A 23756-nucleotide genomic window follows, 5' to 3' on the forward strand; every position below is an offset into this window, starting at 1 on the left:
CGGCGGCGACAGCGCCACGGCGGTCGAGGTGACTGGAAAAGGGGCGCAGGAGGGGCGGCGCACGATGGAGAAGGTGATGCCGCGCTTGGTTCGGACGGAGGAGGGATGGAGTGGAGGCAGTAGCAGCGGCAGCGAGCTCGGCGGCGGCATTCATGGCGGGCGCGCTCTGGCGCGTGCGTGCAGCGCAGAGGGCGAGGGAGGAGGAGAGCAGGGCGAGCAGAGAGGCGAGTGAGGGCGCTCTGGTGCTCCCCATTTACATAGGCAGGGGCAGGCGGCTTCGGCGGGGCGCCCACGACGCGTGGAGCAGCGGCGGCGAGCATGACATCTGTGTGTCCCCTATGGGGCCCGCCATCGAACACCTGGCGCGCGCGATGGAGCCCGAGTTCAGACGCGTTTTTTAGCATATTCGGCTTGGATTCGGACCTGGGCGCCTGTAGCAAAGTTGTTGTCCACAAGCTGCTCTCCAACTTTTATTAAGGGTGCATAGACATTAAACTCTCGGATTAGTAGCTAATCAAGCCTCAAGTTGACATTGTCAGTGACTTAACAAGGGTTAAGTGTCGCTCTGCTTGAAGTCGAACTACTTGGTCCAAACATGGTCAAACTGATCCCAACCTTTTGTATGATCTTCTCCAATGAATTAGCTCCAACTTCTATTTTGGGGTCAAGTCAAGTTGCTTAACGAAAACACGAGAACGCGACATGCCAACGTCGACGACGATGAATTCTAGACTTAGAAAAATTCTAAGTCTGAAAACAGTCGCTGATTCAATCTTCGAGCCTCTGTTTGACTTATTTCCAAGTTGATCTAGCTCTTGGTCCAAAAACAAAGTTTGTTCTACATGATATGGACTACAACTTTCATTTAAGGTCCAACCTCAAAACTGGTATAGAACCTACTGTTCTACTTTGACCAAAGTAGGATCACGATGAAGCTTAAATTATCCTTTTTGATCCATTGGAGCATTTTCTTGGCATTTGCCCAACATGAACCTTTCATGACTTTTGTTGTAGAGTTCATCTAGAGTCATTTTGGCAAGGTTGCAAGGTTTGGTTGACGACCTATAATTCCTTTCACTTAATAAAGCAATCCAAGAAAGAATGTAACTCATCATTTCATGCGACTTCTTGATTCCAAACTTCACAAAACTTTTCCATGGATCAATATAGATGGGTATTGATGTGAGACACATGAAGATATCCCAATCACACCACCCAAGCATATATCTTGAAAAGGGGTCTATAGGCGAGCAAAGGTGCAATATCCAAGTTTAGGTTGGGGCTCGCTTCTATAGGTTTGACCTTGACATCTTCATCATCACTTAATATACCATGTTTTAGCTCAAACCCATTGCTTAACTGGTGGCAAACACCTAGGGTGTTACAGCCCTCCCCCCTTAAAGGAATCGCGTCTCGAGATTCGATGCGAAAGACTTTTAAGGGAAGAGAAACATGTCATCCAGTTTCCAACATCAGTGATAGCATTAGGCTACTTAACTTCGGAGCATCAGAGAGGCTAATTTGGTCATGACACTTTCTGATACTTGCTCTTCGTCGTAAGCTGTTGTCTGAAGAATTTCCTTCTTCGGCCTTCATGAAATATTGTTACTTTGGGAGGAATCCAAGATAGCAATGTCCTACGTACTTCGTCTTTGATGTACGAAGAGCGATACAAACATAGACTAAATACTTGCAGCATCTACTTCCCTAGTGGATATAGCATAGACCTATGGACTTTGCACTAGATGATAATCTTCTGAAGGATACTCATTGCAATGGTTCCATGTGTGCAGTTCTCTTTCTCTGATAACAATATTGTATGGTCTGAGTCTGCTGAGTGAGTGGTAAACATAGTAGCTGACTCTGTTAGCTCAATGTTCTCGATGATCATTCCTTAGGGAGCCTTCGTATCCAAGTTGCAACAGTGATCTGGGTTGAATCTGATGCAACCTCTTGGGTAAAAACACATATAAGGTACCAAAGGTATGTCAGCATTGGAGAACCATTGACGTAGAAGGATGTTAGCGAGGCTTGGAGGACAACACAAGTTGCAAGTAATCACAAAACTAGGTACTAGTTCACTACCAAGTAGGTTGAGTACAATTTGCCTTCGTGGTGCAGTTGCACAGCAAGTTGGGTTGACTTGCCTCGTAGCAGAACCAGCTTTCTTACTACATTTGTCGTCAAGCCTTCCATTCTAAGGCCAATCAATATCTCAAAAACCATAATCCGAAAATTTACGGTTTGACACCCTTCCAATCTATTTTTGACTTGCAATGGCACAAGTTGACTTGTAGAACATCTTGACTGCTCAACTATTATCGATACGAGAGGACAAAGGTACGGCACAAACATGGGTGCAAGGAGTCTTCTCTAGGGCATGGAGGGTTGTCTAACAGCGATACACCTACAAGTTGTAATTTCTTGGCATGAATTACAAACACAACCGTTTAATGCAAATGAGGATCGCAATCACAGCGAAATTGCAGATTCTGTACCCTTTTGTTTTCTATTCATATCTCCTAAACTACTGCTCCAATATGCACAAAATTTGGTGGGCTTGTAGATCCATGGGTCTTCTAACTACTCACCAAAATTCAACTCAACCGAACACCATTTGACCATCCAAACAATTCATCTACCAAAACTGCTCTGTTCTGAAATAGCAGCAAACCAAGCCGACAAGATATCTCTCAAATCCGATGTTTTACTCAACCAATACTCAAACTAACTTAAGACATTGAAGGGTCCTAAGCAAGGAATGAGATCACCAAGTTTGGGGTCAATCCAACTTCGTTTGAGTCACTAATCGCCGGCTTGAAGATCACCGGTTTAGTGCGACAAAATCTGGATAGATTTCATGTCCTCCCTTTTCTTCACTCCACACGTTGAGGTGTGTGTTTGGCACTCTCTAACCTTTCTCATAGCAACAGCAGTCTTTCTCTAGCTGAGGATGGAGGCTAGAGTTTTCCTGCCATGCTTCTTAGGTAACAATTTCCGCTGTTGATCTAGACACCAACTTGACGATGCACAAGCATTGGACTTGTGGGCTGTTTTCGCAGGTTACAAAACATTATTCCACATGTAGGGCATTTCTACATTAACAAGGAACCATTCCTATATATCCTTCGGCACTTCATCCAATAGAGTCCGGACACATGTGTAATTGGCACCTTGGGGCATAAAGAAGCTAACTAAAATCAGGGATGTGCTTTCACTAGCTCCTACCTAGCCGATACCACGTCTTGTACTATCTACGTGATTGTCCAAGATGGAATTGACTTGATAGCACATTTGGAGAAGAAGTAGCACTTGCATCGTGGGGCCAGGTTTGCTGTTTCCTTGATCAACATTGTCCTATGAGATCTGGCCTTCATAGTTACCAAATAGTTGTTACCTAACTGAAGACTAACTTTCCTACTGGTAACAAATCAGTTGTCCCTCAACACTAAAAATGTTCCAAATCTTCACTCTTGATAATAAAAATTTTTGGTCGAAGCCTACAGATGGTCGCCATTGAAGTCAGCAGAAAGGGGTCACACCAAAGGAGGTCAGTTCGTCTACGTCATCCTTATGCACCTAAAGATTGAAAACTTGGACAGGAATCTCATATATACCAGGTGACCTATTACAGCACATAATCTCCTGGTCCATTTATCATCCGACTGATAACTTGTTCAACCTTAAGTGTGGTGCACCTTTTTGATCCAATGAAAATGACATAAGTTGCTCACTAGATGACCGACGTCATTATAGGGGCAGTCATGTCGAGCAGAGTCACTTGTCTACCCTCTTGCAGTCTGTTTATGTTCCTGTTAGTGATCTGTTCTTCAAAGGTTAACCATTGGACGACTTCACAAGGAAGTCCTATTGCATCTAGTTCGACATATAGATCTCTTGACATGATAAGGAGAGATAACCAAGGAAGAGCTCAAGTGAGAATAACATATCGGTGCAGTTCTGCAATGGATCATGACTAGAAACCTCAATACCAGCGCGTGCCGAGCAGCACAACCTTGTGTGCGCGCCCACAGGAGGCTCTCGGTTTCGTCGCGGCACCATAGATCGCTAATCGTGGCACCATTACTGAACATATAACCTACAAGAAATCTCACATGGCACAAATTGGGTTGCATAGGAGCAAGCACTATGTGAAGGAGGGATAGCAAACAAAGGTAGTCACAAGGTTAGGAGTCAACAAGCAGGGGATCCAAAAATCAAAACACAACGCAAGAGAGCATAGCTTAATTGTCAAAGACAACTGAGCAGGGGACTTCTTGCCGAATTTCCATATATGTCTTGTGTCCACCAAGTGATTACCAAAACTTGGACATGGTTCTAGGATAGCGCTCTTCAACACTCGTATGCTTACCGAGGACAAAAGGGGTGATAACTATGGCACTAATTAAATAACAAGCATACATACCCACCACTTGGCTAAACTAGAGGACACTATAGGTTAAGCATGTAACCACAATTATTTCTAGCAAGGCTAAGCACACACTTTTCTCAAGCACTTCCTATTCAAGCAACATGGAACAAGGCATTCTGGTTTAACTCCGCACGAGGAAGATAGTGCAATACATCGATCACAAGTTACTTAGTACTCAGAACAAAGAAAGGGAAGCATATTTATGCACAAGCACAATCATGATGCATGCTCGTCCTATTCATCCTCATGAAATTGCCAGCCTAAGGTGGCAATCACGTTCTATGTCGGTGGCATGACACGTACTCTCTCGATATATAGCTAGTCGTCAGCTACATTCAATCTACGCATTCGTGGTTAGCGTACCTGCAGGCAAATTCATTGCAGCCCATCCCCACAAGAGATAAATAGGCACACAATGAAAACAGTAAACTAAGATACTCTCCATATATACATCCCCAGATGTATATACTTCGATATCCATAGCTACCCGATAAATATACCTGCAATTAAGTACTTTCATATATACATGGGTGTAACATGTAAATATTCCAGTAACCATAGCTAACTTTCCCCTAGACCGACAGTTGGGCGGTCATGCTCTCACAACTCACACTTACCTGGGCGTAGAGGCAATTGATCCATACATTACCATTCAAACGAATGGCATCCATACAATAGCACGCCGTATGGACGACGAAAGTAAAAATTTCAATAAAGTACATCCCCCAAAGTTAGTACTTAGATAGCCACCTAATAGTCCTTAACTGGGCATAAAGGAAGATGTCACTAGCATAGTTTTACAAATAAGTTATGACAAATTTGCCTATAGCTAAAGTTTTAGTTAAAATAGACTTTTTAAAACCAAAACTTGACTTTTAAAACTATGTACCTGACAGTATTATGCTTAACTGGCTCCGATACCAGCTGTGACAGAACCGCCCAATTTATATAAGATCAAGTACGGTTGTCCCCGCTAACATGTTGACACACCCATACTTTCACTCATATAAACCCGGTAGTCCGCCGAGTGTCCCAAAAGACCTCGGTAAATCAACATCACAACCAAGATCGCATGATTAAACAAATACACATCACATACATCGAGTTGCAGCGGAAATAATAATACAAAGGGGTTAACAAATAATAGTACAAGTTTGGGTTTGAAAACCATTTAGTGAAAACAACATAGCTTTCAAATGATTACATTAATATAAGTTCCAAATATAGTGCTAGCATAAGTGACATCATCCGACAAAAGCATATAGATGAGAAGTAAGTATAGAATCACCGAGCCCACCGGTGGTTAGCCACCATCATCAACAGGTCGAGAACATCACCTGCAACAAGGTGGGATAAACCCTGAGTACTCGAATGTACTCAGCCAGACTTACCCGTCGGGAACCAAAACAAATGACACCAAGGATCATGCAAGGCTTTCTTTAGTGGGCTAGCTGACTTGTTTGCAAAAAGCCTAAGCTATCATGAAGAAATCATTTTAAGTACTTTGCATCATCTTTATTATGGCCTATCCATCTAGGTAAGCACCTGTACTATAGCAATCACTTGATTAACCAATAACATCCAGTTACCAATTTAGATTTAGCATATCCCATACCATCCAGATAACCATCATTGTTTCATAATAATTACTACGATGAAGTAACTCGAGTCAAGTGCTCACTATCCAGGAGCGATGGTGATTCGAATCGATTCCTAACCAGCTGGTGATTTATTCCTTACACAAACCTCACTCACCCGCTAAAGTGAGATATTGATCACCGAGTCAACTTTCCAGGAATCTCGAGTTTGCCAGGAACCACATGTACCCGGGGGCCGACCGACTGCACTTTGGTCTTATCATCTCGCCCCCGTGTCCTACCACACCTGCTCCGGCACAGTGCGCTGCGGGCAATCTACTCGGCCCGAAAAATCTCCCAGCTTCGCGGTCGGAAGGTACTTTATCCGGCCAGCTAAATGTAAGGCATGCGTTCAACATGACTCGAGGCCCAACAACGGTCGGTCCTTAATCGACACAGACGGAAACTAACAGCACCCCAGAACCCTGTCTGGTTGCCTCCAACTTTTTCCGTCCGGTCTCCAATTATCCATCACACATGGTTAATTCCAGGATATCATTCTTTCCATAGCTAAATTCTTCCAGTAACCACCTATAAATGTAGGTGACCGGATATCACCGATCGCTACCGGTCTAAGCAAGGCTAAGCAGTTATTCGATCCTGACCTAACAGGGTAAAAAGGTAATAAGGTAGGCAAGGATAGTAATAAATGCATCAGCGGTTTCAATCAACTCCTACAACTTAATGCAACAATATATAACTCATATATAGAAAGAATTGCTTTTATAAATTAGGAGACTTATAATGCTCCGGGGCTTGCCTGGGATCCGCCACAAGTCAGTTCAGTTAGCTTGCACCATCCTGGTAACATCTCCGGTTCTAGCATTCGCTTAGTCCTTCCATCTTCGGGACAGATTCATCAAACACCGTCTTTGGGTTTGGCTCCAACATCACGTCCTTCACGTGGTTCATCTAGCGTACCTAGATGAGATGCAATATGCAAGTGCATAAATATGAAGAATAGTACCATGAGACACATCACAAAATAGCAAGCAAGACAAGCATAGTTTACACTAACACACTTAAGTACTTTGCGATGCTTAACTTAAACATCACACAATCAATCATGCTAAGATGGCAAACAGAGACAACAACACCAAGCATGACACAAGTTTCCTAAGATCTCAGGTGCTCTAACTCAGTCATCATTCAAGGCATAAGTCACACTTAACAATATACAAGCAAACACTATAATTGGAATCTGCCAATTTCTGGACATGCAAACAGCAGCTACAAGATTTAGCTATAACTGAAGTTACACAAATCCAAATGACTTGAAAGAAGACATTATGGAAAGCTTATGAAATTTTCTACAATTCATCTTTAATCATCTTAGCATGATTCTCAAGTTAACTAAGTCAAATATATCTATTTACAGAAACTAGTCTACAATTGACAGAAAACAGCCATTTCTGAAACCCAACTTTAAACAGATGTAACTCTTAAACTACTTGGCCAAATGACACCAAATTTTAATAGAAGCTAGATACATGAATTATCTACAACTTTTGTATAAACAAGTTTCACAACAAAGCACATTATCATGAAGAACTTTGCTAAGTTCCCAGATCTGTCCATAAACCACATCGGCAAGAAAATAATTATTAACTTATGTTGCAAATACATAATTGGGCAAAACCAACTTTACCAACATTTCACATATGACTAAAGAACACCAGAAAACCTAGTGTCCATGACCAAATAAATTCTTTTAATGCATTTCTTAATTTATTTTAGATAACAAGGTGACTTAATGAACATATACCAAAAGTGCACAATAACTTCTACAAAAATTACAGTGGCTCACATATCCTCTCAATAGTCTACTGTACAAATTTCACTCTATTTGGATATGTATAGCAACCTCTATGAAAAAGACAAGTTGCTAAAGCAAGAATTCATGTGAGAGCAAGATAAACCAATAACTCACTCATACTTCATCCAATACTCATGAAATTTTTACCACACATCAACTATCACATGAGTAGCATGCCACAAAAATTTCACTTCATTTGGAGCCCTAGATCTACAGTTATGAAAAATAACAAATTCAACTAGCATTACAACCTTACTGCACAAATCTATTTTTACCGCAAAATATTTAAACTAAAACATGCCATATTATAGATCTACTGCATAGATAATTTCATAAGGATTCCAAAAAGTCCTCATTTGCTATTTTACGAATTTCCTATGAATTACTATGAATTTCCAAAGATTCAGCAAATTACTACAAATAGGTCCTTATCGGCACTATTCATCTGACTCACTGACTTCGCAGTTAGAACCCTGACTTTCGTCGAATTTTTGTAGGAGGTCCCTGATGGGATTTTGAACAGGGAGGTCGTCGGAGGCTCGCGGTGCCGGCCAGAGGAGGATGTTCAGCGGCGATGGAGTGGCGGAGGAGCATCAGTGGGTTGTCTCGCACTCGTAGGTGGCCGCGACATGGACGGAGGCGGTCTGTGGCCTGCTGGCCGCGTGAGCAGGCGGAACGCCGACGACTGCTCGGCGGCGACAGCGCCACGGCGGTCGAGGTGACTGGAAAAGGGGCGCAGGAGGGGCGGCACACGATGGAGAAGGTGATGCCGCGCTTGGTTCGGACGGAGGAGGGATGGAGTGGAGGCAGTAGCAGCGGCAGCGAGCTCGGCGGCGGCATTCATGGCGGGCGCGCTCTGGCGCGCGCGTGCAGCGCAGAGGGCGAGGGAGGAGGAGAGCAGGGCGAGCAGAGAGGCGAGTGAGGGCGCTCTGGTGCTCCCCATTTACACAGGCAGGGGCAGGCGGCTTCGGCGGGGCGCCCACGACGCGTGGAGCAGCGGCGGCGAGCATGACATCTGCGTGTCCCCTATGGGGCCCGCCATCGAACACCTGGCGCGCGCGATGGAGCCCGAGTTCAGACGCGTTTTTCAGCATATTCGGCTTGGATTCGGACCTAGGCGCCTGTAGCAAAGTTGTTGTCCACAAGCTGCTCTCCAACTTTTATTAAGGGTGCATAGACATTAAACTCTCGGATTAGTAGCTAATCAAGCCTCAAGTTGACATTGTCAGTGACTTAACAAGGGTTAAGTGTCGCTCTGCTTGAAGTCGAACTACTTGGTCCAAACATGGTCAAACTGATCCCAACCTTTTGTATGATCTTCTCCAATGAATTAGCTCCAACTTCTATTTTGGGGTCAAGTCAAGTTGCTTAACGAAAACACGAGAACGCGACATGCCAACGTCGACGACGATGAATTCTAGACTTAGAAAAATTCTAAGTCTGAAAACAGTCGCTGATTCAATCTTCGAGCCTCTGTTTGACTTATTTCCAAGTTGATCTAGCTCTTGGTCCAAAAACAAAGTTTGTTCTACATGATATGGACTACAACTTTCATTTAAGGTCCAACCTCAAAACTGGTATAGAACCTACTGTTCTACTTTGACCAAAGTAGGATCACGATGAAGCTTAAATTATCCTTTTTGATACATTGGAGCATTTTCTTGGCATTTGCCCAACATGAACCTTTCATGACTTTTGTTGTAGAGTTCATCTAGAGTCATTTTGGCAAGGTTGCAAGGTTTGGTTGACGACCTATAATTCCTTTCACTTAATAAAGCAATCCAAGAAAGAATGTAACTCATCATTTCATGCGACTTCTTGATTCCAAACTTCACAAAACTTTTCCATGGATCAATATAGATGGGTATTGATGTGAGACACATGAAGATATCCCAATCACACCACCCAAGCATATATCTTGAAAAGGGGTCTATAGGCGAGCAAAGGTGCAATATCCAAGTTTAGGTTGGGGCTCGCTTCTATAGGTTTGACCTTGACATCTTCATCATCACTTAATATACCATGTTTTAGCTCAAACCCATTGCTTAACTAGTGGCAAACACCTAGGGTGTTACAAATAACCCCAGGTACCCATGGCAATGGACATGGGCCACACCACCAGTGGAGGTCCAACCCATAAGATCAAGGCCTATGGTGCTCGGCTCTGGTCGGTGTGCACCGCAAGGCAATCAGAAGACATATTGGTGATTAAGGAAGATCTGTTCAGATATGATAGATATTGTATTCCTTGTAAATCCTTACCATATAGCCAAATAGATCTATACCAAAACTGACCTATAACCCTACCCTCCACACTATATAAGGTGGGTAGGGACCCCCTCGAATGCATCGCATATTCAATACAATCCACCAAAGACACAGGACGTAGGGTATTATGTCGATCAGATGGCCTGAACCTGTCTAAATTGCTGTCTCTGCGCCCGTGTTACCATCTAGTTCCTATTACACGAACCTTCACCAATCATCTACTACTGTGGGTATACCCCTCGGTAGACTGCTGACTAGATTTTGTCAACAGTGCCACGCTAGGTAGGGGGTGTGCGTGCCGATTCCATGGCCAACCAGATGGTCAAATTCCTGAGATCCATGATCTTCCCTGAGCCAACCTAGTCTTTCACGATTGGATCCATAACCTGCATTATCAACGTCGATAGCAATGGAGAGATCATGGAGGCAATATAGGATAATCCTTCCCCGGACGTGTCGGCATTGATCATGCTAGCGCTGGCACTAGAAGCTCTAATCCTGGTTCCTCGCCGAGTTAGGAGATCCATTGATTAGGATGATCTAATCGCATCTATCGATCGGGTCACCAATGGCTTAGCCAAGTGCTTGTCTCTCGCAGAATCAGTTTTAAATCAATCTACCAATAGAGACGTGACTCCTGCACTCCAAGGTCACCACGCCACTAATGCCGAGCACCCTACTCATGCACGTCGTCCGAGGTGGCAAGATGAAGATCTGGTGATCACGGCAACTCCGAACGGGTGTATCATTCAACGCCAACCACTCCCTGCCCTGACAGAGAACATGCCGAGGCCCTATTCTTTTGGGCTGGTGGGTGCAGATTTGATCTATCGGGATGCCCTACACCATCTTTTCGCTGACCACACCAAGCGCAGCTATGTCAATGACCTTTACTAGATCAACCTCCTTGATGCCGACCAGCCTGCGCCAACGGTAAACATGGTGCAAATCTGGTAGCTTTCGGATGAAACGCTCCATACAATCCTGGAGGAAAGGCTCGAGCCATATTCCGAGGGCTCCACCAGTAGCTACCCACCTTTCCCTCTAGGCTGTGGGAGAGAGCTTTTCATGGTTAGCCACATTGCTATTGATGAAGAAACCAGTGTCCAGCGCCGTGAGCGTGAAGCCAGGAACACTGATCACCAATGATGTCGTAATGAAGAAGCAGAAAACAACGCCCAAGCCACTAGAAATGGTCTGCCGCCTCTCGCTCGTAATCTTCAACAAGAGTTCCTCATGGTCGACAACCAGCAAGTGGACTAGACGCTGAGCGCCAATCTGGCTTTGGCCACCCATGAGCTGGCTAGACTCCCACCAACGCTAGAGGTACTCAAGATTCAAGCACTGCTTAAAGCAACTTAGGTCTAGGTCAATGACATCCTGAACCTAGTTCTATCTTTTTTTACCACATCGGCTCATAGTCGAAACCCCCATGGCTCTCGCCACGAGGAGGGAAGTCGTTATCATAGCAGCCAGATCATCCAAGGGGGGTCCAGGAGCAATGTTGCCATCAACCCTGGATCACAAGGACCACGAAATCAGCGTGGCTGACTAGCTCATGATGCCAACCAGGAGGTTAATCAACCCTTGCATGATGACGCCCATGACCATATCAATGCCAATCTTGATGCCCACAATCGCATGGATCACAGTTGTGCCCAGCGGCATTAGGCAGAACACCAACGCCGATAGGAGTATGATGACCAACACAGCAACCCCGTTGGCCTCCGACCACTCCCCGCTATCAAGCCAATAGGACCTTGCCCCTTCACAGCAAGTCTGCGAGCTATATAGTGGCCCGTAGGCTTCAAGGTCTTCAGGGTCGATCCCTACGATGGCAAGGCTAATCCTGAGCAGTGGATGCAGCTCTATGAGATCACCGTATGTGCTGCTGGGGGAAACAACAATGTAATGGCAAACTATCTGCCTGTTATGCTCTCCCAATCTACCAATAATTAGCTTATGGGCTTGGGGGAGGACTCCATCGAATCTTGGGATGATCTTAAGAGAGTTTTTATCGAGAATTACATGGCAATGTGTTAGTAGCCTAGCATGAAGAATGATCTGGAGAAACTCCATTAGACGTCTAGGGAACCTTTGCGAAGCTACATCAGGTGTTTCTTAGAAATGAGGAACACCATCCCCAACATCAGGGATAGTGAGGCCATCTCTGCTTTCACCAGAGGACTCCATCACCATCAGGAGGTATGCTCCAAACTTTACCATAAGAGACCCTAGATCATCAGCAAACTCCTTAAGGTTGCAAACTCATACATAGACTCCAAAGAAGCTGATTAACAGTTCAAGGATGGCGTTGCTCGTGCTTCCCGATTGGATCGGCCACCCACGTTGTGATTATGATCGCCGCGAAGAATAGCATTATGAAGATCACGGCAGGCGCTATGACGATCATGAATGCCATCATAATGATCGGCCAGAGGGATCAAGGGCTGCATAGCCACATCGCCGCCGACCAAAAAACTTCATCAACAACATAGAGCAGCCACACGCTAAGCGCAATTTCAATGCTACCAACGAAAAGCTCCTTGACGGTCCGTGCCCAATTCACAAGGACAGCAAGCACACCATGCGGCAATCCTATGGCATGGCCAAAGCTTTTCGCGATGAGGAGCAGTAACGGCAGCGGCGCAAGGACGACGAGTTAGATGATGGCAAGGGGGAGGAGCATCCTAAGGACACACGGCCCACTTTCCAAGATGCCAACAAGACCGTCACCACAATCTTTAGAGGGTACGCCACCTCTGAGAGCAAACGCTAGTAGAAACTCACTGCTCGGTAGGTCATGTCGATCACCAAGTACGACATGGTTGCTGATCCTAAATATCTAGACTGGTTGGAGTACCCTATCACCTTCAGTAGGTCTGACTAGTGGGTGGATATCCCATACCCAAGGCATTTCCCACTCATGCTGGATCCCACCATCCGCAACGTGCGGTTCAAGAAGGTCCTCATCGATGGTGGGATTGCCATCAATCTCCTATTCGCCGGAGCCCTAACTAAGTTAGGCCCCACCAAGGACGATCTCATCCTTATTGATTCTCCATTATGGGGTTTGTACCTGGCAGAGCATCCCAACCTTTTGGGGCAGATCACCTTGCCAGTCCAGTTTGGCACCGCCGACCAGTTCCGTACTGAGTATGTGAACTTCTTCATGGCAGACTTCGACACTGCCTACCATGCCATCCTTAGCCGACCATCTCTCGCCAAGTTCATGGCCGTGCCCCATTATGTCTACCTAGTGTTGAAGATCCCGATGGAACAGGGCGCTCTCACCCTACGTGCCAACGTCTCCACTGCTAAAGAGAAGGACTCGCCATCGCTGATGTGATGGATCTCTCAGCCAGAATGGAGGCTTGCATCGCTGATTCCAAGAAGGTCCTAGTGGAGGAGCAGGTGATCCCAACTCAGGAGCCACCTCGGTCTGTGACTAAGTGCAAAGACACAAAGGAGGTTGAGCTCATGATCGGCGATAGAAGCAAGACGGCCTAGATTGGGGCCCATCTCAACCCCAAATAGGAAGACGTGCTCGTCAGCTTCCTTCGTAGAAACGTCGATGTGTTTGCATGGAAACCTACTGACATGCCTGGCATTCCTCAAGAGCTGATCGAGCACTCCTTAAATGTCTCGTCGGCCGCCAAACCGATCAAGCAAAAGCTCTGACAATTCACGCAAGACAAAAAGGAGGCTATTAGGGCAGAAATAACTCAGCTATTAGTAGCTAGCTTTATTAAAGAGGTGTATCACCCAGAGTGGCTCGCCAATCTAGTCCTTGTACCAAAAAAGAGTAATGAATGGAGATTGTGCGTTGATTACACCGATATCAACAAACACTGCCCTAAAGGCCCCTTCGGCTTACCTCGCATTAACGAGGTCATTGATTCAACAACTGGTTGTGAGCTCTTCTGCTTTCTCGATTGCTATTTTGGTTATCACCAGATCTCCTTAAAGGAGGAAGACTAGATCAAAACTTCATTCATCACACCCTTCGGTGCCTATTGCTACACCACCATGTCTTTTGGGCTAAAAAATGTCGGCGCCACCTTCCAGAGGGCTATCTAGTGATGCCTCTAGGACCAAATCGGGAAGAATGTTGAGGCCTACATCAATCATGTGGTAGTTAAGTCTAAGACTGTTGACAACCTCGAAGAAACCTTCCAAAACCTGAAGAAATTCCAATGGAAGCTGAATCCCACTAAGTGCATATTCGGTGTTCCATCTGGTATACTCCTAGGCAACGTCGTGAGTCGCCATGGCATCGAAGCAAACCCAGAGAAGATAGAATAGGTTACCAAGATGAAACCACCGACCTGCGTGAAGGATGTCTAGAAGCTAATGGGATGCAAGGTGGCTTTAAGTTGCTTCATATCCTGATTGGGCGAAAAGGGTTTGTCATTCTTCAAGCTGCTCAAAGCTTCAGAGAAGTTTACCTGGATGCCTAAAGCCGACAAGGCCTTTGCCGAGCTCAAGCAATTCCTCACAATGCCTCCAGTCATGATGGCACCACAAGCTGGCAAAACCTTATTGATCTACATCGCTACAACCAACCATGTCGTCAGTACTGCCATCCTCGTTGAACGAGAAGAAGCCAAGCATGCCTATAAAGTTCAACGCCCTATCTACTTCATTAGCAAAGTCCTGAATGAGTCTAAGGCTCAGTATCCTCAGGTCCAAAAGTTGTTGTACGCTATCCTTACTACATCTAGGAAGCTCCACCATTACTTTGAGACATATCAAGTAGCAGTGGTTACTGAGTATCCGCTGGGTGACATCCTCCATAATAAGGAAGCCAATGGCCACATCATTAAATGAGCGGTAGAGCTCAGCACGCACTCCATTGATTTTAGGGGCTGCCAGATGATAAAGTCTCAAGTGCTCACCGATTTCATCACTGAATGGACTAACATGCAAGCTCCGGTCTCAGCCAACCAACCCAAGCACTGGATCATGTACTTCGACGGCTCCCTCAACGTTGATGGTGCTTGGGAAGGTATCTTTTTTATTTCGCCATGAGGGGATCACCTCCGATATGTCCTCCGAATTCATTTTCTAGCCTCCAATAATGCCGCCGAGTATGAAGCTTGTCTCCATGGTCTCTGTATTGCCGTCGAACTTGGCGTTAAATGCCTCTTGGTATATGGTGAGTATGCACTGGTCATTAATCAGGTCAACAAAGATTGGTCTTGTATCAGTGACAAGATGGATGCTTACTGCTCGAAAATCAGAAAGTTGGAGGGCAAAACCAAGTAGCTAACTAGCTATTCAAGCTAGGGTCAACCAGAGCCGAGGTCTCAGCAGATGTCTTCATCTAGGATCTTCAAATTCCATCCATTAAGTAGGAGCAAGCAGTTCACGAATCTTCCCTTGCCGAGCAATTGGTCCTAGTAATTCTCGCGCCGAGCAGTGATTGGTGAGAGCCTTTTATCAAGTACTTGACCACTATAGATGTATCGGCTGACAAGACCAAGATGGAATGCCTAATTCACCGCAGCAAGCATTACGTGCTAGTTGATGGCAAGCTATCGTGGAAGAATGCAAAGGAGGAATTGCTTCAAAAGTGCATATCTCAGGAAGGAGTGGCATTGCTTCAAGAAATCGACACGTGATCCTACGGCAACCACGCAGCCTCTAGAAGTCTGGTCGGCAAAGCTTTCTGAGTAGGTTTCTATTGGCCATCAGCAGTCGCAGATGCCGAAATGCTTGTCCGACGGTGTGAGGGATGCCACTTTTTCGCCAAATAGATCCACGTTCCAGCTCAGGCTCTGCAAACGATTCCCACCTCTTGGCCATTCGCATGCTGGGGACTGGACTTGATTGAGCCATTCAAGAATGCCCCCAATGGATTCTGATGGGTTTATGTTGCTATTGACAAATTCTCCAAGTGGATCGAGTACAAGCCGCTCGTCTAGTCTACAACAAAGAAAGCAGCGGAGCTCTTCAACGACATCATCCATAGGTTTGGGCTACCAAACAGTATCATCACCGACCTTGGTTCTACATTTACTAGTAGTGACTTCTAGGATTTCTGTGAGGATTGGTGCATATCCGTTAAGTATGTATCGGTCATGCACCCCAGGGCTAATGGCTAGGTTGAGCGAGCGAACGGCATGATTTTAGATGCCCTAAAGAAATGGTTATATGAGAAGGATTAGAAACATCCGGGCAATTGGATCAAAGAACTACCAGCTATGGTCTGGGGACTAAGGACCTAGCCTAGTCGCAACACTAGAGTCTTCCCGTATTTCTTGGTGTTCAGATGAAAGGCTGTGTTACCTGCCGATGTCGCTTTCTGAGCACCAAGGATAGAGAACTATGATGAAGAGAACAATGATCAAGCATGACAAGATGATGTCGACCGACTTGAGGAAGAACGCTTGGTCACATGTATTCGGATGGCCAAGTACCTGGACAGTCTGCGTAAATACTTTAACCGCAATATCTAGGAGCGATCCTTCACGGTCAGTGACATGGTACTACACAGGAAACAAAAGACCAATGGGATGCACAAGCTATCTTCACCTTGGGAGGGTCCATATGTTGTCAAGGCTGTGACCTGAATAGGATCCTATAGACTCTGCGATCAAGATGACATAGACATCCCTAACTCCTAGCACATCGAACACCTCAGGCGTTTTTATCCTTGAGACGTCCTACTAAGATATGTACCCCTTTTGTATTTATGCATTTCAATAATGATTTCCATGATGTTTTCTCCATTTGTTGTTTTCTCCTTAATTTTCCTCTAATAATATTTCATTTTTCTCCATGCTAAACATCTTTAAGATGATGCATTCTATCGCCATTTGATTCACCGACCAACCACGTTCTCATTCATGTTATCCAGAAGTAGTCTTGTTCTTGATTTAGCACCTAAACGTGCATGGGCAATAGCGCTCTACGTCATGGGTGGTTGGCAGTGGCTCCCCAGTGATGCCTATATTCCTAAGCGTTCATAGGAGCTAAGTTCCTTACGCCATGGGGTGTGGGATAGCCAGGGCTGATAACAAGATAAAGGACTAACAATGCACCATTAATATTCAATATTAACACTTTATACATACTAACACTAAAGTTTCATTTACAACTGCTCGGCATAATGTCGACAAGCCTATTATATTCTAAGTTGTCATGGTTCATTGCCAGCATTGCCGAACAGATCCATGTCGTCCGCCAGTTTGATCGCCGAATCGGACACCTCCTCCAGCGCGGTGATTTGCTCATCGCTCAGATTTCGGGCAAAGCCATCGTCAATTCGTCCGAGCTTCACCAAGGGGTAGACTGATCGGACAACTGCCAGTGCATGGCCCACGGTAGAACAAGCGATGCCATGAGCATAGTGCTTGAAGTTCTTCAGCGCTGACTTGCACCTCTCCACGATGATGTCTGGCCACGATGCTCAATTGTGATCTGGCACTTCTTGGTCGATGAGATCCATCATGGGTTTTATCCCATTGGAGATGGTCTTCAACTTTTCTTTAATGGCCTCTAGCCGGAGCTCGAAGTCACGGAACTGCCCCTGACTATTGGTTCGGATCACTGCAGACAAGAAAGGCAATCATCTTAAACACGTTTCTCATAGCAAGAAGGGTATTGACATAAGGAATAACTTACAGTTTAGTTCTTTGGTGAGTTGTTTTTTCACCGTTAGAGCTTCATCTCTTTCTTTCTCTGCTAGCGCTTTGGCTTCATGCTCTAGCAAAGCTTGGTTCTCCGCCTCCACCTTGGCATCATGCGCTAGGCGTGCTTCGGTCTTTGCCCGCTTCTTCGCTTCATCAAGCTCTACACCAATGAAAGATTACTACCAGCATGGGCAAATTGAGGATATGAAAGCAATACATTGTGGGGCCTAAGGCCTTACTTTTCTCCTAGTCTATGCCATCGCCTAGCTGATTTGTCAGCTCCCAGTTCTTCGCTTCCAGTTGCATCTTTTCTACTTGGAACTTCTCCTGGTCGGTGTGCGCTTCAGCCAGCATCTTCTCCAGAGTCTCCACATACTCACATAGCCTCTGGTTCTCAGCAATTGATGGAGCCGCCCGCTTTAGCTGGCATGCATGGTTCTTGGAGATCTTCATTAGCTCCTACGGCAAACAACAGTTAATTGGCATAATCTCCAACTTCAATTGGTCGTGCAGACTGACTTACTTCAATCCAGCTAGACACTGATGCTAGTGCCTCCCTGAGCTCCTTCACCTATTCGCTCACCTCCTCATCCTCCACCACCTCCATCATATCTCCGTGGCACACGAAGGTCTGAAAAAGCTGAGGAGGAGGATCCCGGGTATTTGGTGCTTCGCACTCAATTTCTTCAATCACCTCGGGGGACTCCCTTGCCTGCCTTGGTGCCCGGTCGGCTTGTAGTCGGACGCATGGGCCAAGATCCATCACTGGCATCTAAGCCCGGGGACTGTCCCTCGGCTCTGGATGACTGGTTGGCTCGGTAGCAACATCTTCATTCATTTGCTCCGGGTGCTCGGGGACTTCGGCTCGGGGACTAGCCTGGTTTTCGGGTATTTCCCATGTTTCTTCTAGCTATCCCGCCCCAGCACCCTAAGCACCGGCAGTCGTGGCACTCGAATCAGCGTCTTGCTGAGCATCACCGATGTTGATTGGGTGAAGTTCCTCGATCGACGCTTCCCTACAACATGATGTCGTATCATCAATACTTCCACTTTGGTTATGCTTGTACTAAGTTTGGGGTAGAGACACTTACTCATTGGATCACCTGCTGTAACACCCCGATGTTATGCCTACATTTAGGCACTGCAAATCATGCATATCAGGCATCATCAAGCATTCAAATCATACATGCCTAATCATGTGAATAACAATTGAAACATTGCTTTGAAACATCTGAAACATGCGTGAAACCTGAATGTTGCATACACCTGTTTAAGAATTGTTTTGCCCTGAAATTTTCTTGCTAGATTAGTAAAACATGTTTGGCTACTATTGTAAATCATCTAGCAATGTTTAGTTCAATTTTTGGAGCAATGTTTGTATTCAAATTAATTCAAAATTTGGCTTCAAAAATAAATTCCCAAAATTAGGGTTTTGGGGTCAAACATTGACTTTGATTTTATAATTCAAAATCTAGAAAGAATTTAGCTTTGGTCATAAAAGCAAAGTTGTAGAGGATTAAATTCCAAGCAACTTTCATTTTTGGGACATTTTCAAAAGATGTCATTTTCTTGCTCAAAGTGTTTGAAAACTGGTAATTGAAAAATTCTTGAAAAATAAAAATGGAAAAGGGTTTTTCTCAGTCGCGGGCCGCCGCCTCGTTTCTGGCCCGCCAGCCGAAGCTGGCCCGGCCTGCCTCCGCGCCCACCGCCCGCTCACCCGCCTTCGCCTCGGCCCAGCTGGCTCGCCGTGGCCCAGTCCACCGCGCGTTGTCTTCTCCTCCCGCGCACCGCGCCCGACCGCGTCAGGCACGCTACGCCGCGTGGCGAGCGCATGCCGGTGACGCCGGCCGGGTGGCGTCCCATGGCCCCCGCAAGCACGCGCGCTGTGCCGATATCACGCCACCATAGCCCTGCATTTAGGCTGTCTGAGCACAGCATTCCGCACTCAGCCAGCCGCAGCAGCTCCTTCCGCGCGCAGTGAGCTTCGCCACCGAGCGCCGCAGTCGCTCCACCGGCGATTTGCTCCTCCTCCCGCGCCTCATTCCCCGATTCCTCCCGCCGGCAGCTCCGCCTCGTCAAGCCCTTTCAGTTGCGCCCGTGTGTGGCTGCCGTAGACGAGGTGAGAGGCCTTGGTGGCCGTTTTCGTCCCCGCTCGGCCGTGGCCAAGCTCGACGGAGCTCGTGCCCGCGCCGGTGAACCGCTCCACCTCGGTCTTCCTTCTCTCGCGCATCAGCACCGCTCTGCCCCCGCGCCCCTTGTGCGTGCCTTCCCGTGGTTTGCCGTGGCCGGGAAGCGCCCGCCCGCGGGTACGCCGCGCCGCCATGGTGCCTGGCCGCCGGCGTAGGCGTGTCCCCTTCGCTCGGCCGTTGCTGGGCCAGGTTGGCCGTGGGCTGAGCCCCGAGCCAGGCTTGGGCTGCGCTGTGGCCATGGGCCAGCTGTTTCCCGCGGGCTGGCCCAGTAACGTTTAAGTGAATTGTTTTCATTTATTCTTTATTATTTGAAATCTGAAATGGTTTGAAAAATGTTTGGGTGCTCAAATTTGCTCCAAATTTGTTGAAACAAATTTTGTTAGGTTCCTTATCATTAGATCTACTTGGGAAAATTATTGCATGTCATTTTTTGGGATACTTTTCTATAGGCTTTTATTTAATCATGTATATTGCTGATAACTTGAAAAATATGTAGAAAAATCTATAGGCTTCAGAAAAATATGATTCCAAGTTTGTTAATCTTCTTGTGTCATGTACTTCTTAGGAAAAATATGTTTCATGCATGTGCTGTGAGAAAATTTTGAGGTGTAGTTCAAGTACCTTTAATGGCTGATTTTTGTTATTTTTGTTAGAGAGCAAACTTTGTATAAAACATGCATGTGATAATTTTTGTACAGTCATTATATGCTATGAAGAACCTAGGAAAAATATTAATTCTGTTGTTTGACACTTTTCACAGTTCAAAGTATTTTCATGTACAAAATCATGCCATAGCTTGTTATTTTTGTGTAGGCTAATCCACTCATTCAAACATCATAAAAATCTGTTAGTAAACTACTTAGGGTAGTACTATGCTGTAGTAATTTTCTAAGATTTTTCTAAACAAAGAAAATGGAGGTTGCTATTCAAACCTATTATTAGTTAGGTTTTAATTAAGTGTTGCTTTTTGTGGGACTTAAGAAATTAGTAAAGCTTTGGTGTATCTTTGAAGCATTTAATAAAATATGTTGACTTAACATATTAGTAGTAGAAGAGAATGCAGTAGATGACATGTGCTTGTAGTATAATTTCTTGGATGATGTTGACTACCTTGCATTTAAACATATCCATTGCATTCATCTCCTTCGATGCACCGTTTGCATAATCACTTACGCGCATTGCATCATACAGGATCGCAAACCGAGAACCCCGTCGTCATACCCGAGGAGCCCGAGGAGCAGCTCGAGGTGCAGCAGCAGGAAGTGCCAGAAGCCGATGAGGAGGACGTTGAGGAACTTCCGAAGTGCCCCGATCACCGTCCGAGCTCCTTCGAGAGAGGCAAGCCCCGGAGCATTTTTCTCCCGGTTTGCAATTATTTAATTAAATGCTTTACTTTAATTGATGCATTACGTTCAGGAGTTGTTTGCAACCGTTGCTGCATTTATACCTTGTTTACCTTTGTTATACTATATCCTTGTTACCCTGGTATCCGCAGTCGAGTCAATGCTTAGCTGGCTTAGACCGGTAGAAGTCGGGTGATTTCCTGTCACCTGCGAGCTATAGGTGGCTACCTGGATCTGCTTGGATGACTATGAAGTCATGGTATAACTAAGTGTTAAATGAAGTTGAGACCGGACGGAGACTTGCAGAGTTTTGGACTGTAGTGTTTCCGTCTGTGTCGATTAAGGACCGACCGTTGTTGGGCCTCGAGTCATGTTGAACGCATGCCTTACATTTAGCTGGCTGGATAAAGTACCTTCCGACCGCGAAGCTGGGAGATTTTTCGGGCCGAGTAGATTGCCCGTAGTGCACTGTGCCGGAGCAGGTGTGGTAGGACACGGGGGCGAGATGATAAGACCAAAGTGCAGTCGGTCGGCCCCCGGGTACATGTGGTTCCTGGCAAACTCGAGATACCTGGAAAGTTGACTCGGTGATCAATATCTCACTTTAGCGGGTGAGTGAGGTTTGTGTAAGGAATAAATCACCAGCTGGTTAGGAATCGATTCGAATCGCCATCGCTCCTGGACAGTGAGCACTTGACTTGAGTGACTTCATCGTAGTAAATGTTTATGGAACACTTGGACAGTTATAATGAATATGACAGTAAGGAAGTTGTTTAATGATCATTGGTTATCATTCTCTGCTTAATCACATGTTTACTCTAGTATAGGTGCAAATCTAGTTGACAGGTTAATAATAATTAACTTGGCAATAATGCTTTTAGAAAGGTTCTTGGAATGCTAAAAATGCTTCTTTTTGCAAATGAGTCAGCTACCCTACTATAAAGCCCTTCATAATCCTTGGTGTCATTTATTTTTGGTTATGTCGGGTAAGTCTAGCTGAGTACCTTCTCGTACTCAGGGTTTTATTCCCACTTGTTGCAGATGGGTAGATGTATTACGGCTACTGTATCAACTGCCTGTATCCTGCGATGGGTGATGCTTAGGACCATGGGCATGGTCATTCCTTACGTCTCCTCTGATGCTTTTGTTGGAGATGATCATTCGCTGGCACTATATTTAAACTCCGCGTGAGTGTGTGTGTGGTTTGAACAAATAACTTCCGCTACTTTCATTCGAACTGGTTTTGTAATAACTATGTTGAAACTCTGATGTATTTGAGATTGCGAACTTTTATGTAATATGTGATGGTGACCGCTAAACTTATTACAATCATGGCTGGGACACGAGTTGGATTGAAATCCTTCGTGATTTCATAGACTACCGGGTTATACGGGCTTAAGTTTGTTCAATCGTCTGCTCTGGTGGATGATTTTCTTACTTAATTTCATATAATTGGTCGGTTCTGTTATAGCTGGCATCAAAGCATGGTTTAGCATGTTACTATTCACAAATGTATTTAAAACAAAAAGGCATTTGGAAAACGTGATTTTAAAACTATAAAGTGTGCCAGTGATCATATCCTTTATGCCCAGTTAAGGACTTTAGGTGGCTTAATTAAGTACTGACTGGGGTTCTTGCATCATATTTCTCTTTCGTCGCTCATACGGCGTGCTATTGTATGAGTGCCACTTGGTTGAGTGGTAATGAATGGATCATTTGCCTCTACGCCTCGGTAAGTGTGAGTTGTGAGAGCATGATCGGATACACCGCCGATCTAGGGTGAATGCTTATATGATGCTGGAGTAATTACATGTTCTACGCATGTTTTACAAAGGTATCTCATGTATGGGTCTTCCGTCTGTTGAGGCGATGCCGTCAATAGGACGATGGTTTGGGTAGTTACTACCGTTGTACACGTATCTGGAGATTCGTGTAGAGTGTGTAGATAAAACTTTACTGCTTTTATGCATTCATTGGGATTTGGGCTGAAATGAATCTTCTGCAGGTACATAACAACGCTATCGTGTAGAACGTATTAGCTACGTATTGAGAGATCGTTGTATGCCACCGAATTCGTCGTTAGAAATTATTTATTTCCTAAGTTTGTGAGAACGTATGGCACGTACATACATCATGTTACTTGTGCAATTCATTCATGTCATGCATTCCTCCCCTTATAAATTGATTATCTCCTTTTGATAAAAGTTGTATCACCTAAAATATGTTTCCCCGGGGTAATGAAAGAACTTTTGCTACAGATGGCCCGCACGAAGCAGACCGCCCGTAAGTCCACCGGAGGAAGAGCACCTCGACGTCCGTTGGCCCTAAGGGAGCACCGCACCACAGACACCTTCTTGAGCGAATTTGGCATGCCAACTTTGCTTTGGAGAGTGCTCCATGATGTGGGGTACCCAGAGGGTCAAGAGCCGGTGTA

The 23756-nt window shown here is 45.5% G+C and overlaps 2 protein-coding genes across 2 annotated transcripts; one reads left to right on the forward strand and one right to left on the reverse strand.

The window, feature by feature from the left end:
- Positions 1-13079: 13079 nt before the first annotated feature.
- LOC136454549 (uncharacterized) lies at positions 13080-13502 on the forward strand. Its single transcript, XM_066454937.1, has one exon. The coding sequence runs from the start codon at positions 13080-13082 to the stop codon at positions 13500-13502; it is 423 nt and encodes a 140-aa protein (XP_066311034.1).
- A 4065-nt stretch (positions 13503-17567) lies between these two features.
- LOC136454550 (uncharacterized) lies at positions 17568-18553 on the reverse strand. Its single transcript, XM_066454938.1, has 4 exons — positions 18374-18553; positions 18048-18249; positions 17783-17950; positions 17568-17707 (listed from the first exon to the last, which is right to left on the reverse strand). Exons 1-4 carry the CDS (start codon positions 18551-18553, stop codon positions 17568-17570), a joined length of 690 nt encoding a protein of 229 aa, XP_066311035.1.
- Positions 18554-23756: the final 5203 nt, after the last annotated feature.

Source organism: Miscanthus floridulus, chromosome 5 (genome assembly GCF_019320115.1).
Source record: "Miscanthus floridulus cultivar M001 chromosome 5, ASM1932011v1, whole genome shotgun sequence".
Classification (NCBI taxonomy): Eukaryota; Viridiplantae; Streptophyta; class Magnoliopsida; order Poales; family Poaceae; genus Miscanthus; species Miscanthus floridulus.

What these genes read in the sequence shown, in the direction of transcription:
- LOC136454550 (XM_066454938.1), bottom strand. Translation starts at nt 18,553, where the DNA reads ATGGATCTTGGCCCATGCGTCCGACTACAAGCCGACCGGGCACCAAGG. An exon ending in AGGTGGTGGAGGATGAGGAG is followed by an intron (nt 18,250 to 18,373) that starts GTGAGCGAATAG and finishes TGTTTGCCGTAG; the next exon opens with GAGCTAATGAAGATCTCCAA. An exon ending in ACTCACCAAAGAACTAAACT is followed by an intron (nt 17,708 to 17,782) that starts GTAAGTTATTCC and finishes TCTTGTCTGCAG; the next exon opens with TGATCCGAACCAATAGTCAG.
- LOC136454549 (XM_066454937.1), top strand. Translation starts at nt 13,080, where the DNA reads ATGCTGGATCCCACCATCCGCAACGTGCGGTTCAAGAAGGTCCTCATC.